Source organism: Pygocentrus nattereri, chromosome 13, assembly GCF_015220715.1.
Source record: "Pygocentrus nattereri isolate fPygNat1 chromosome 13, fPygNat1.pri, whole genome shotgun sequence".
NCBI classification, from domain to species: Eukaryota; Metazoa; Chordata; class Actinopteri; order Characiformes; family Serrasalmidae; genus Pygocentrus; species Pygocentrus nattereri.
Genome location: NC_051223.1, coordinates 23,508,932 through 23,525,250, shown reverse-complemented (window position 1 = coordinate 23,525,250; position 16,319 = coordinate 23,508,932). Strand labels below are relative to the sequence as shown.

Genomic DNA, 16,319 nt, shown 5'->3' with positions numbered 1-16,319 from the left:
ATCCGCCCACCCATCCCCCAGATCTGACCCGAACTGTAAGACAAAAACGCATTCATAGTGCAAAGAGAATTTATTTTCAACAGCACATTTGCTTTTTGAAACAAAATAATATTTAGTTTGGATTGTTTCTTCAGGAAAAAACAGAACATCTACTAATTAACTACATTATAAAATGATATACTCCACAGAAACACACTTAGCCCTTTCTTCCTTTTAGATGTTCTTTCAACTTTGGCAAATGCACAGAACAGCAAAAGAAGCATGACAGAGAAAATTACAGTATTTAAGATAAAAAAATTATTAACAATAAATGTTAACACATGTTTATATGAGTCTCACAGTATTGCAACAAAACCAGAAGAAACTTTGGCCTTTATTCCCAAAAACCTGGGACTACATAAATACTCCATTATACAGCACTGATTTGTGCACAATCCCTGGACACCATTAGACATTACCAGTGAAACAGACTCAGACAACCATATAACAGTGCAAAGATGATTTTGAGAAATACCCTTAACTTCAAGTTAGTGTTGTGTTTTAGTTAACAGCTGTGTACAGATATGTACGATAATGCTGAAATGTAAAACATTGATAGTAAGTGCTTTTGATTTGTCAGAGGTTTGATGACCTCCCTGTGCAATGGTTCTGTATCAGTTTGTCTCACTGAACTAGGACCTGTTACTGATGAAGTTACTGTGATGTTTGTTGGTTTCCTGCAGTCAGGAATTGTACGCAGGCAAAAATGTCAAAAAAACAAATTTGCTTTTCAGGTGGGTAAACCAGAAAATTTTCCAGAAAAGGGAACCACACAAATAAAACTAAGTGTAAAATCATAAGTGCAATCGGTAGTACACCTGACACATGGCAGCTGAACGAGGAGCTTTGTGCCTTTTTAATGCTGTGTTATCCCAGAATTTGACAGTGAAACTGACAACTGATTGCAGCATTCATAAACTGGAGAGGCTACAAATATAAAAGTGTGCACAACAATTTTTCCTTAATCATAGCAATATAGACTTCTCTGAATGCCCAAAACCTTACAAATCCTACATTGTATATTAAAGAATATCATAAGCTAAATGACTAAACTATGACCAAAAAAAGCTTGAAGATAATATGCATATTCTTTGTTAAGGGCCACACTATCCCAGACCTTCAGCCCTGAATGGATACAGTTCATACACTAGTAACACGCTCGGTTTTAATGGCGGTGTGCTTGTCTGCTGCACCTGCGGAGACTCTGATGTACTGGCAGTCTGAAGGTTGAAAAGCTGCTGACCCTGGGGAAGGTGATGGCTCCTTCTGGGCTGCATCATGGCGGTCCAGGAAATAAAAGGACACTAAAAGAAACAAAGCCGAAGAGGCCACTGTGATACTGGAGGCCACAAACACATATGTGTACTTTCCAGTTTTGTCCACCAGATAACCTAAAATTTCAGAGAGACAGATATATGAGACACAGTTATATCAGTCAAACAGACTACACCACATTGAAAATTGTGACATTGTAGATAATAGAATACTTCTGGACAGGTTGAGGACTTCCAAAAGTCACTCCTCAATTTGTTTAGGTCTGATTTAGCAGATGTGAATCTGAAAGGGTGGCTATGAGTCCCCCATGGAATAGTCCTAGAACAACTTTTCTTCAGGCTTTATATGCCTCCTCTGGACAAAATCTTACAGAACAACAGCATTCATTATCATACTTTTGCAAATATAGATGATTACCTAAGATGATTACAGGCACATTATTGAAGTTTTCTTAAAAAAAACAGAGATTATTGTGCTTGACTTAATACTAGTTCACAGCTTCATTCTGTGGCTCCAAAAATCAAAGACCAAGTCATAAATTTTGATGTTCTATAGACCTGGATCTCACCTTCACTGGCCATTTCAAAGCAATCACCAAAACAGCCTTCTATCATCTTAAAAACATGGCCAGAATCAAAGGTTTGTTGTTCTAGAGAAACTCATCCATGCTTTTATCTCCAGCAGGATAGACTACTGCAATGGTCTCTTAACTGGACTTCCCAAAAAGATCATTAAACAGCTCATTTAGAATGCTACTGCCATTGTTTTAACCAGAACCAGCAGAACAGAGTACATAACTCTAGTTCTAAAATCTTTACACTGGCTTAATGGTTTAGGCCCAGAATACACCTCTGATGTATTTAAAGAACATAAACCATGTAGGTGTCTTAGATCCATGGACACATCTAGTAGAGCCTAGAGTCTAAACTAAACACAGTGAAGCAGCGTTTAGCTATTATGATACTCTCCCAGAAGATTGTAGATGTGCTACAAACAGTGATTTTTATATCCAGGTTAAAAATATGACTCTGTTTGTGTGTCTGTAATTAAGATCTAAGACTTGCATGATTCTTACTGCACTTTCTTTTAGCACTGCACTTTTAATAAGCTCATTTTAATTATACTTTCCTATTGCCTGTAATTTCCTTATGTTTTTGTATTTTGCTTCTATGAACTTCATTTTAAATACTGACTGAATCCCCTCTGTTTTGCACAGTTTTTCTGCCTGTACCTCAATCATCAATAGACTGTAACCCACACAAGACCACCAATGAGCAGATATTTGAGCCATGGACTATTCACAGGTCAGTTTATTAAACACTGTGTTCACTTACTGGTCACTTTAATGGACAAACGCACCTTGTTGGCACAAATTGTAGGTGCACACACTGTGAAGTAAATTTTTTCCATGCATAACTTATTCAGTAGCCCTTTTTTGGTGGATTATGATCAAATCAGCAGTAACATTGATTCTGATAAGCTTGTATCAACAACATACTCACTAACACGCCCCTACCATATCACTGTTGTGCTAAGAATGGTCCACCACGTAATAATATTTAGTCAGCTGTGGTCCTATGGTGGTCTCAGGCCCTTGATGGATGGGATTATGGCTGACAAACTGTGCAACAATAGATGGTCTGCAGTCAATAACTGCAAACCTTAAAAACAAACCTATCAGTGTGCCTAATAATACGGCAAGTGAATGCAGGTACGGGGTAACCTACATAAATTGTAGGTATCAATCTATATCGAACAAACCTCAATCCTAAAAACACTGGGACAATACATGAAATTGCAATAAAAACAGAACGCAATGATTAGGAAATTCTGTTTGACCTGTATTAAACTGAAAACATTTTTTTTTGTAAATATATGCTTTGAATTTGAAATGTGATGCCTGCAACATGTTTCATAAAAGTTGGGACAGGAGCTTGTTTACCACAGTGTTATCACTTTCCCATTTAACAGCCCTTCATATTTGCTTGTGAACTGAACACACTAATTCACTTGTTGAAAGCAGAATTTTTTTTTGCCATCCTTCCATTATACAAGTCTTCAGCTGTATGGTATTTTATACTTCATAATACAACACACATATTCAGTTTTCAGTTAACAGGTCTAAACTGCAGGCATGCAAGTCTAGCACTGCATCTGATTGAGCTGCTAAGCTGTTGTAACACATGCAGAATGTGGTTTGACACTGTCATTTTGAAATAATCACAAACATCCCTAAAAATATATATAATCTACAAGGCAGTATATGTTGCTCTAACATATAAATCTTTCAATGTTTTTGGTGCCTTCACAGCTGAGGGAGTTGCCATGGGCAGTAATACACCCCATACCATGGGGGGCAGTCATGGGCTGGAGGTTAGGGAACCAGCCCTATGACTGTAGGGTTGCCGGTCCGATCCCCTTGGCTGACAGCCCATGACTGAAATGCCCTTGAGCAAGGCACCTAACCCCCAATTGGTCCCCGGGCGCCATGGATAAGGCTGCCCACTCTTCCGGGCAAGTGTGCTCACTGCCCCCTAGTGTGTGTGTTTACTAGTGTGCATGTTTGTGGGTGTTTCACTGCACGGATGGGTTAAATGCAGAGGTCTAATTTCACAGTGTGAAACACGGTGACAAATGGTTGTTAATTCTATTCTTTGACTTTGGAACACAACTTCCATTGTTTCGAAAACCAATCTGAAAGGTTCACTCATCAGAGCCACAATTTCCACTGTGCATCAGCCCATTTCAAAAGAGCTCAAGCTCATGGAAGCCGTGGCTTTTCTGGACATTGTTGAAATATGGCTTTTGCTGTGTATAGTACAGTCCTAACTTGCATTTGTGAATGTAGTGACAAATTGTGTTTATTGACAATGGGTTTTTGAACAAGTCCCAAGCCAATGTGGTAACATCAATCAGAATCACTTTGTTTTTTAATGCGGTGCCATGAGAGGGATTGAAGGTCACAGGCATTTAGTAGTGATTTTTGGCCTTGCCCTTTACACACTGAAATCTTTCCAGATTTTTGTGTGAAAAGGTTGAAAATGCTATAGAGGGTAAAACACCTAAAACTCTTTCAATCACTCATTGTAGAAACATTGTTTTTAAACTGTTGGTTTACTCACTGAAGTGGTGAGCCTTAATCAATTCTTGCTCATAAAGGACTGCAGCCATTCCAAGATGCTTCTTTTATATGCAAGACTGATTGCATCGCCTGTTTTAGATGTTTTTTGAGCATTTCACAACATTCTTAGTCTTAAATGACTTCTTTCCCCTTATTAGGTGCTGTAGGCATCAGTTTAGTACTGTGTGAATATTTACAAACACAAATAAATTCATAAGGGAAAGCAATAAATAGGTTCTCTTTGTACTATTTTCCTTAAACACAGGTTAAAGCAGATTTTCAAATCAATACTTTCTGTTTTATTTTCATTTCACGTACTGTCCTATACTTATGGGAATTTAGTTTTGTAAAATACATCACATACTAAATACTAGAGCTGTTTCATGCTTAACTTAAGCAGATCTAGATAGACAGATCTTTCTTTATATATATATCGTATGCAGAGATGTAGAGTTATCTCTACGCTCTCAGAAAAAAACGGTACTGAACCATCACTGGAGTGGTACCTTCAAGAGTACATCTTCAGTACCTTTAAATAGGAAACATCTTTGAACCAAATTCCATTGTAATTATATTTGTAAAACTTGACTCCAGGTTCTGTTCTTATTCTGTTTTAAAACAAGGTTGTAAAAAAGTGCAAATATGTTCTTTTCCCCAGCAGAAACTTTAAATTTAGCGTACACAGCTGTATGTTAAAACCATTGCTTTACCACTGAGAGTACATTTACATTGACTGTACCAAAATAAACAAATAATGTATCTGTACAATACCTTTTTTCTGACAGTGTGCATATGTAGACATACTGTGTGGAGACATATATGGAGTATGCAAACATAGACAGATAAATGGAAAATGCACACAGATGTATACATAATGACTGAAGATATAAACCCTAGTTCCCAAGTTCACAAATTTCAGCCACACTTAATATTAACAGGTGTATAAAACCAAGCTATAGCCATGCAATCTCCTTAGAAGAAGCACTGGCAGTAGAATGGGTGGCACTGTCATAAGATGCCACCTTTGCCACAAGCCAGTTTGTGAAATTTCTCTTAGATCTGCTGTGGTGAACTGTACTTGACGTTACTGAGAAATGGAAGTGTCTAGGAGTAAGAACAGCTCGGCCACAAAGCGGTAGACCATGCAAACTCACAGAGCAAGGCTATAAAGTACTGAAGCATGAGGAAGTTGAAAATCCTATCCTCTGCTGCATCACTCACTAGACAGTTCAAAACTGTGAAAGCAATATCAGAACAGGAACTGAGAGCTTAATAAAATGGGTTTCCTTGACTGAGTAGCTGCACACAACCCTGAGATCACTATGCACAATGCCAAGCATGGTCAAGTCATGTAGAGCAGTAGAAACGTATTCTCTGGAGTGACAAATCACGCTTCACTATCTGGCAGTCTGACGGATAAATCTAGTTTGAGTGGATGCCAGGACAACAAAACCTACCAGAATGTACAGTGTTAAGACAGGTAGAGAAAGAATAGTTTGGAAGAGGAAGGATAAACCTCATCCAACATCAGTATCCAGCCTCACAAATGCTCTTTTGACTAAATAGGCACAAAATCCCACAGACACACTCCATTATCTTATGGAAAGCCTTTCCAGAAGACAGGACGCTGTTACAGTCATAAAGAAGTGGACCAAGTGCATATTACATATAGTTTTAGAATGGGATGTCCAACAAGCATATACAGGTATGAGCATGTCATCTGTCCACAAACATTTGACCATGTAATGTACATACTAGTTTATTCATCCTTATATTCTCATAACATATTGAACTAAAGTTGTTTTCTAAAGATACTACAGAGAGCACCTTTCATAGGAAATGCAAGTTCACTTGTTCACTGAAGTGGCCAGACTTTATAATCCATGCGTTGGATAGTGTTGGGTTGCATAATTGACATTTCGAGTTGGCATGGTGCTTACATGAGGGAGCCAGCTGCCCAGTCAATCTCACCTACCCCACAGAGAGAGCCTGAAGCCCTGGTACCACCCCCACCCTTGCCCTCCAAGTTCTCTTTCACAATTCAGGGAACATTCCATTCCCCTTTATTTCTTCCGTGCACACTCGAGAGTGAAGCACACAACTGAATAGGTGGGTGTAAAGAAACTCTTGTAAAAATTAAAACCAGTTCTGTCGTGTCCAAGAAGATTTGCAGACTGTACAGACTGGATACAAAAGAGTGAAATATTTAATGATCGCCATCGCCAATGCAATTCAATCTACAAAGCATCTTAAAGGTGACCCATTATGCTCATTTTAAATTAACACATTATTTTTCACATATGGTACTGTCATTGTTCTGGGTGTCTTCTATTCACCCTCTGTCTGAAATTCTATTAGAGCTCCTGGGTCTTTAAGCCCCCTTCCCGGCGAGCATAGTGTACACTGATTGGTCAGCTCACCCACTATGTTCTGACTGGCCAACTGCTAGACCAGTTGCGCCCCTTCACGTTTTGTCTGTCTTGCAGTCTGCAGACAGACCTTTCTCTCCTGAGCAGGTGTAAACACTGGTGTGGCTATTTTCCCAATGGCATCAGGTCTGCTATATCAGTTTGAGTCCAATTCTGAAAGTCAGGTGTCTTCTCGACACTGCTACAAAACTAAAATGGAATTCCAAAAAGGCATTTCAGGCAGCTGAGAAAAGTTGTTTCTATGGGAGAGAACTACACCTTCTGGTGTGTAACTCTGCAAACCATTTACATGCTCAAAAAGCAATATATTGCACAAAACGTAAGGGAAAAATCAGAAACACATTATAGGTCCCCTTTAACCTCTTTTATGTGAAGCTTCCTAAGTTAACTTGCTAACTTCCTGCATTAATTTGCTATTTTCCCTCTATACAACTCACTTCTGATCAGGATCACTAATCTTAGCTGACATTTTTTTGCCATAAAAATAATTGTGATTAACAATTAGTAGTTCATTGTATGCATCAGTTGATGTACAAGTCTGAAGTGGCCAAAATGGCTGATTAGCAATATTGCTTCCTGACTGCTGATACATAATAGATACCAACTAAAGACAGACATAGCTTGAGCTTAAATAAACAAAACATCTCACACGGCTGCCCTAAGGAATTAACTATTCTAACTCTGTTTTCTTCTTTCTCTTATTTCTATGCATTTTACTTTGCACTTTACAATGTCAGGACCATTTTGTAGGCCTTGACATTGTAGGTTATCTTTTTTTCTGGTTTTCTCTGGTTTCTGTCCTTAAACACACACACACACACACACACACACACACACACACACACACACACACACACACACTTTGACACACTTTGGGTTCTTGTTCTACCTGCAAGTGGCGGCCCAATCAGCAGCGTGACGCTCTCCATGATAGCCAGCAAGCCAAGTGCAGAGGGAAAGTGGGTCATATCCACTATGTCCATTAGCACAGTGAAAACCAGTGAGCCCACCACACTCATCGTCAGGCCATAACTCAGCATATAAAGCAAGAGCACTGAAAAACTGGGCGCGATGCAGCATATGCTGTTACTCAGTCCATTCAGCAGAAGAGCTATGGAGAACACGTAGACATGGCGGACCTTGAACCAGGAGAGGTTGAAAAGCAGCCCTATGGGTGGCCGCACAATGACATTGATGAAGCCCAAGATGTTGAGCAGCAGGGCAGCCTCTTTCTGATCCATGCCGTTATCTGTGGCATAAGGAATGAGGAAAATCAGTGGCACTACAAATCCCAGCATCATCCAGGTGATGCCCAGCGAGAAGACGCGAAAACGCCGGTTATTGCAAAACTGATCAAAGGCCATGTGGCAACGTAAAGAAGACACTAAATTGTTCCACAGCACCAACATATGTCCTTTCAGGCCCTCTTCACTTGCTGCAGCAGTGCCATTGCTCAACCGTTTAGATGCTCTGGGCTTTCGTGGGCCCAGTGGCCTCATAACAGCTCCACAGACACAGCTGTTGAGTAGTATACCCCCGAGCACAAGGAAACTGCCCCTCCAGCCCAGTTCAATGTGCAGATAGTGACTCAGCATGGGCAGCGTTGACAGGCCCAGAGCTGTGCCTGTGGAGGACACAGCATTGGCAAAGACTCGACGACGCACAAAGTAGTGGCCCAGAATAGTGACCGCAGGCTGGAAGCTGAAACAAAACCCTAGGCCTATGGAGGAAAAAATAGTTGGTATAAAAATATGGGTACAAATTTTGTATTTTTCACTATTCTTCATAAAATAGAGCATTCTACAGTATATCATAGCTGTCATAAGAAATTCTCAAATAGTAACTTCATTGGAAAAGGTTCCCAGCTGTAATGTAGCTCAGGATTTGTTTTACTTAATTGAGTGTTCCTATAAAGCATGTATGCTTCCGAATGTAAAAGTAATAAGAAGTTGTGTACTGTCTTGTAATGTAAGTTATTTACTGAGCATTGAACCATAAAGAGGGAATTATGACAGTATTTTACTGTAATCACAATAAATTTTGTTATCATGATAAACAGTGTGATTTTCTGAGCATATCCAGGATTTTGTCTGTACTTAAAGAAGTACCACTGACTAACCACTTTTTACTGACTTTTTGGCAGTTTTTAAATAAGGTACTGTTGGTGCATTGTGTGTGTGTCCAAAGTTGTGATACGTATCACATATTATGAAAATGTCTTTAAGTAACATAACACTGCCGTCCCTACATTGAACCAAAACAATAGCCAAACCAACAGTAAAAACTGGCTAATAATAAAAAAAATATTAAACTTGGAAATTGTTAAAATGAGACTAAATATATTGACGTCACTGTCTATTTACTTGGGGGCCTCTCAAGTATCGTGTGTGCATGGGAAACACAGAGATAATAAGTCCTTTCATTTAATCTTGCAAATACCATGGCTGTAGGTGTGACTGGGTATGTAAAGACCTGTAATTAACCCTGCAGTGATGTAAAGCTCGATGATGGAATTTGTAAAGGCACTGGCTGCCATCCCCAATCCACTCAAGACTCCTCCCAGCATCACAGTTGCTCGACAACCAAATCGTTCCACCAACACACTGCACAGTGGACCTGAGAATGAAAAATAGGGAAAAAACACATCAAACAAATCCTTGAATCCACAGGGGATTTGTGGGATTAAATACTATAATCCAACAGAATTTTTTGCACAAGGCCCTCCTCTAAATACTACTTTGGGACAATGTGGTGGTTTGTTCATCCACAGCGTGAAATATGCGTTGCTGTATGTCTCATACTGAAATTACTTTGTTTCTGCATAGCTGCTTAAAATATCATGTAGATCTTAGCATACACATACATTTTATGACAACAGAAACAGTACAGTGTAATTGTAATGTTCACCCAGAATGCTTATTAAGCTCTGAAACAACAAATAGTCAGTGGCGGCTAAAACAGCATTATTCAGGAAATTGCTAATTTTGGAGGTCAAAGTGTAGTTTAAGAACACGTATCAGCCAGAATGCCCAGTTTTATCTTCAGTGGGTTCCAAAATTCTACATTCCACATTTCTTCAAAGATTTATTCAAAAGTCTCTGATGTATAGATCAAATCCACTTGAGAGTCTTCTGAATGAAGTGTTTTAATGAAAGAGATGACAAAAAAATCAGATCCTTTCGTTTAAAGCCTTAACATCAATGTCAGTATCACAACTTTGATTAAATATGAATTAGAAACAGAACTGAATTCTGACAATTTCTGTGAATATAACTTTTAGTCATTTAAATTTTAAAACCTTTCAAACAATAAACTTTTTAAAATGTTCTGTTTGTTTACTAGTTTATATAGAAAAAATATCTCAGATTTTTCAATGTGATCTCAGACTTCTGAACCCCACTGTACCTAGCAATGAAAACAAAAGAACTACTGCACTCACTGCATATTTTGGAGTTTGCTCTGCTGTAATACAACTGATCCATCTAATCCTCTGGTTGAAGTTGGTGTATTAGAGCAGGGAAACACTGAAACGTGCAGGGCAGTAGTACTCCGGGGCCAAAATCAACAGACTGGCATAATCTTGTAAATTTCTTGCTTAGATTAGTTTTAAATTTCTAGACAGCAAACAGCAGAGAAAATACACCAGATTTACCACATCACATCCTAATTACATTGAAGAATTATTTTTGGCTTTGAAGAATGACCTTTTGACTACTAGATTACCAAAGAAACTTCTTACATGGTCTGTAAACAAGATAAGTAAGTAGTTAATGAAGACATTTGACCTTAGCCACTAGTGAGTAAATACTTAGAAATGCCCTTTATTACCTGAACAAACAAGAACACTGCATGACTCTTACATAGCACTGTGTATACAAAGAGCTCTACATGGTCACCATGAGCAAGCAAATATTGGTGGTCAATATAGTATCTATCTATCTATCTATCTATCTATCTATCTATCTATCTATCTATCTATCTATCTATCTATCTATCTATCTATCTATCTATCTCTATCTCTTGCTCTCTCTGTCTCATTACTGACAATAGAAGACTAATGTGATCTGGCATTAAATGGGCCTTGGTGGAAAATGGGAATGAAACAAATGAACACTGGCTGGAGTGTAATGTGAGTGTGTCTTTGAGTGGTAAAGTATCAGTCTTAATATACAGAGCAGATGTGAAGTAACGACCACAGCTTCCTGTTCACAAAGGGAAGTCAGACAAAGCCCAGGGTTTGTGCCTGCTCTTAAGAGATACCATCACTTTCCTGACAACTGCAGAGATCTAAACAACTCAAAGCATCAAGTTTTTGTGCTTTTAATGATAAAACAGTCTGCCTTCAGATTATGGTAAATGAAAGTTCTGAAATACACTATATCGCCAAAAGTATTCACTCATCTGCCTTTAAACACATATGAACTTGAGTGACATGCCATTCTTAATCCATAGGGTTTAATATGATATCGACCCACCCTTTGCGGATATAACAGCTTCAACTCTTCTGGGAAGGCTTTCCACAGGGGTTAGGAGTGGGAGTTTATGGGAATTTTTGACCGTTCTTCCAGAAGCACATTTGTGATCTCAGACACTGATGTTGGACGAGAAGGTCTGCCTCGCAGTCTCCGCTCTAATTCATCCCAAAAGTGTTCTATCGGGTTGAGGTCAGGACTCTGTGCAGGCCAGTGAAGTTCTTCCACACCAAACTCGCTCATCCATGTCTTTTTGTACCTTGCTTTGTGCATTGGTGCACAGTCATGTTGGAACAGGAAGGGGCCGTCCCTAAAACTGTTCCCACAAAGTTGGGAGCATGAAATTGTCCAAAATCTCTTGGTGCTGAAGCATTAAGAGTTCCTTTCACTGGAACTAAGGGGCCGAGCCCAACTCCTGAAAAACAACCCCACACTATAATCTCACCTCCACCGAACTTTACATTTGGCACAATGCAGTCAGACAAGTACCGTTCTCCTGGCAACCACCAAATCCAGACTCGTCCATCAGATTGCCAGAAGGAGAAGCATGATTCGTCACTCCAGAGAACACGTCTCCACTGCTCTAGAGTCCAGTGGCGGTGCTTTACACCACTGCATTCGATACTTTGCATTGTGCTTGGTTATGTAGGGCTTGGATGCAGCTGCTCGACCATGGAAACCCATTCCATGAAGCTCTCTACACACAGTTTTTGAGCTAATCTGAAGGCCACATGAAGTTTAAAGGTCTGTAGTGACTGATTGCAGAAAGTTGGCGATCTCTGCGCACTATGCACCTCAGCACCCGCTGACCCCACTCTGTCATTTTACATGACCTATCACTTCGTGGCTGAGTTGCTGTCGTTCCACTTTGTTATAATACCTCTGCCATTTGACTGTGGAATATTCAGTAGCAAAGAAATTTCACAACTGGACTTGTTGCACAGGTGGCATCCAATCCTGGTACCACGCTGGAATTCACTGAGCTCCTGAGAGTCACCCATTCACAAATGTTTGTAGAAGCAGTCTGCATGCCTAGGTGCTTGGTTTTATACACCTGTGGCAAAGGAAGTGATTGGAACACCTGAATTCAATTATTTGGATGGGTGAGTAAATACTTTTGGCAATATAGAGTATTTCTAAACAGGCTGCTTAAACTGCATGTCTGTATGTGGATCTATACTTCAGTTTCTCACTTCATATCTACATAACTTACATATTATTTTCACAGTACTATAAAAAAGAAAAAAAAGATTTGATATTTTAAATTAAAAAGCTAATATCTTGCAAAAAAATGCCTCTTTTATTTTAAATAAAAGAGTTTGATATAGAGTATAAATAAAACTAAAGTTTTGCAAAAACATACCGGTCACTCCCCAGCCCATACACTCTATATATAAAAACTAAGCTGCTTTGAATTTACTGCTTCTGTGATGTTGTGGGAAACAACCTATTTACATATACCTGCCTACCCAGCCTATACCCAAGTTATGAGGAGCGATTTAGCCTAGACTGCTTTTTGAATGAGGCACAAAGCAGAACAATAAATCAGAATAGAGGTCATTTACATATATCAGTCTTAAGGTCACAGTAAAAAAAGCCTGTTTAATTCTAAGGGATAAAGAAAAGTTGGAAAACAGTCATGTAAAATGTATTGTGACTGTTTTTGGTACATACAGCCACAAAAACATTATAAGAGGACCTCAGAGAAAACATGTAGGATATGGGCCCTCTGAAAAAGCAAGTAACCTGGTTGCCTTAAAATGTTGAGTTTACTGAACTCCTCATGGAATGTTAACAAAATAAACATTTTAAAAATTGCTTAACTTAGATTTAGAAATTCAATTGATTTGAAGCTCAAAACTGAAGATTAAAGTGATGAATCATACTGAATAGCTTTTAGTAACTCCTGCATAAGCCTGCTGTTTATGGGGACATAGGCTCACACTCCAAAGACCAACTACTGTATTTCATTCAGTAAAGATGTTATTATTAACAATAGGCTAAATCTGCTTTTTTGAATCTCTACCTCCAGCATGTAGGACTGCAGTCATTATAGATGGCACCCAGGATGTTACGCTGTTGCTGGCACTGAACTGTTTCTGAAGATCTGTGTAGAAGATGCCCATACAAGATGGAAAAGCCAGTGTCAGGGCCAGAACCACTACGGAGGCCATCAGGACCACCCAACCCCAGCCACCATCTGGTGCAGTAATGGCTACTGGACGGGCTTGAGCCAAGGGTGCATCTGCCCCTTCTTTATCCCCATCGTCAGCCTCACACTCTGCCAGGTGCTGCTCTTGTGGGGTCATGTCTGCTTTGTGAGAGTGACTGTCTGCTATTCAATGCTGTCTTTATCTGTTTTAGTGCCCCAAGACCCTCTTTGGTGGTCTCAGCAATGCTTTGAAGGCAGGTCTACACCTTTCTGTGCATTCCATGTCACCTCTCCACAACACAAGAGGTCTCTGTAGGACAAAATAAAACATGATTGATTAATTTGTACTCCACTGTAACCAACTACAAGCACCAACTGCCAAATTTGATTAAATGAATGTAAAAAAAGAGCTAACAACTAACTTACAGAAGTACTTTCCTTATAGGTATTAAAAACAAGTTGACATTATATGGAAATAGTAATTTTTCTAAACAGACCATATTAAGCCCCTAATAAATAAAGATATTTAATTTAATTATTAATCATTTAACATAAATTTTACTTAAAGGTCCCTATTAAGAATATAAGGCCTTAAAGGATATCAGATCAAGAATGACTAAGAAAGACTAGTCTAAATGACAAACCAAACCCTAAGAGAAATCAAACGGAAAAAATAACACAAAAAGAAAAATAGAGCATACTCGCAAAGCATTTTAACATGAAGTAAATGTAATTCTCCAGTGTACTAACATCAGCAAATACATTTATATTACACAACTGCTGCTGTTAGGTACAATTTTTGTTAATTATCAAAAAATGAATGCTAAAATCTTACATGTCCATACAATAGAGGACAACAAACAGTGAAAGGCTGTGTTCTTGGTTCAAAGAGGAAAAAGCCTTGTGTGAGTTCATATATACTGCTTATTACTGCATTTATAAGCAGGCTGGCTGCTTTATGTACTTATCTGTGTTTTAGTATGTTGGATGACAGAGCGTAAGGGTGATGTCTGTAAGCAGTTTGAAATATGAGAGAGTAATCTGTAATAGATTGAAAAATATTTGCCAAGGCCAACAACTTGTAAATGTGGGCAGAAAGGTCAGCCATGTGAGCACCATGTTTAAACAAGTTTCACTAACAGTCCTATAAGTGTAACTGAGTGACTTTGCTGAGCACCAAGCTTTTATTTTAAAAACCAAATCAAATTCTTAAAAAGTATATATTTTATATTTTTTATCTCCTTAAAAATGTATAGACGCTTTGATCATTTGGCCCGGGCAATTTAGTTATTCCCATAAGTTAAAATCTAAGTGAGTTGCTTTGATGTGTAAGTTTCCAAACTCTGGAGCTCTCTTCATCTGGACAATACTTTAAAAGCTCAGTAATGTCCTAATACTTGTTTTTACTCCTGCCTTTGCTGTTTTTTAATACGATAAGATTTTATATTTGCATTTTTTTTTTTTTATGTTTTAATTTTCTTCTTTTTTGTTCATTGTTTTATATTAATGTTGGATGGATGTTTAGTGGCTTACATTTATTATTATTATTATTATTATTATTATCATAATAATAATAATAATAATGCCCATTTCTTCACTTTTATTGTGTTGGGAAGCACTTTGTGACCTCAGCCTGAAAAGGTGCTATATAAATAAATACTCTTCTAGTTCATGTAACTGAGGCTTTTTTTTTTTAAAGTAGAGGTCACAAAAGGGGTTGAAAACTTTACATTAGACTATAATTATTTTTAAGTCTTCTTGTAATAGCTGATATATACGTTCACAGAGACTTATAGAGCCATACAAACTAAAATGTCATCTCTATCATCATTTTTCAGTCCACACTAGCCTGTCAGTTTCACCCTAACAGCCAAGCCCTCTAGCCTACACAGGAAACAGCGGCATGTTTACATTTGGCTCTGGACTGGCCAAGTTATCCGGTCATTAGAAATTCAGAAATGTGTGTCCAGCAGTGATTTAGACTCCTAGACCTCCCAGACTTATAATCACACATTCACACATATATCATACATTCAGCAGTTTGGTTCCGGGAGATGTTTTCGCAAGAGAGAAACAAAAAAAAAAAACTGGCTACTTGTTGCTCTGCTTACTGTCAGTGCTGCATGGTCAGCAGAGACCACAGAACTTAAGTCATGCTTGCCGCAAGTCATAACAAACATGAGAAAAGAAAGAAATAACAGAGCAGAAAGGCTTCAGAAAAGGTAGCTAACACGTAGCTATACATATGTGTGCTGAACTAAAATCCGTTCGGTCACCTCACACCTCATTAACTCAATATCAAACTGCGCTTTTCTGATAGTCTGGCAGTACGCCCGCTGTCCTATTCCCTGTCCTTGTACTCATGGCCGAGCCGCTCAAATGAACCACCTACCTTCAGCCCGTCGTTATATGAACTTGCTCGGTCATCTTGTGCTGTATTTGTGCTGCTGCTGCTGCTGCTGCTGGGGCCGCGTTGGCGAACAGAGGATCATGTTCGCTGTGTGGAGGGCGGGGCCACGCCACGATATGCAGATGGATTAGGCAAATATTAACCAATTATATCTGCCCTCAGCCTCTCCACGGTTTACCCATGTGCTTTTATTAGTAATGGCAGAGTGCAGTGGCGGTACGCTGAATGATGAACTGTGAGAACTCCACATGAGGCATTTCAGCCTCACACACCAACGCACAGATAACAGCGCGATTGGACGGCTGTTCGTGTTCTTTTGCTCCCAAACCAAACACGCATCTTTTAGTTTTCCCTGCTCCCAACCAGACATGGGAACACTCTTTCAAAAGATACAGGTTCTTTAGAAAACATGGTTCTATAT

General features: G+C 38.9%; 1 protein-coding gene across 1 annotated transcript; it reads right to left on the bottom strand.

Moving 5' to 3' along the window:
• Positions 1–51: 51 nt before the first annotated feature.
• Positions 52–15,959, bottom strand: slc16a5a (solute carrier family 16 member 5a). Its single transcript, XM_017681611.2, has 5 exons — positions 15,881–15,959; positions 13,363–13,798; positions 9,337–9,480; positions 7,754–8,584; positions 52–1,430 (listed from the first exon to the last, which is right to left on the bottom strand). The coding sequence occupies exons 2-5, from the start codon at positions 13,643–13,645 to the stop codon at positions 1,180–1,182; spliced, it is 1,509 nt and encodes a 502-aa protein (XP_017537100.1). The 5' UTR covers positions 13,646–13,798; positions 15,881–15,959; the 3' UTR covers positions 52–1,179.
• Between the last annotated feature and the right edge of the window lie 360 nt (positions 15,960–16,319).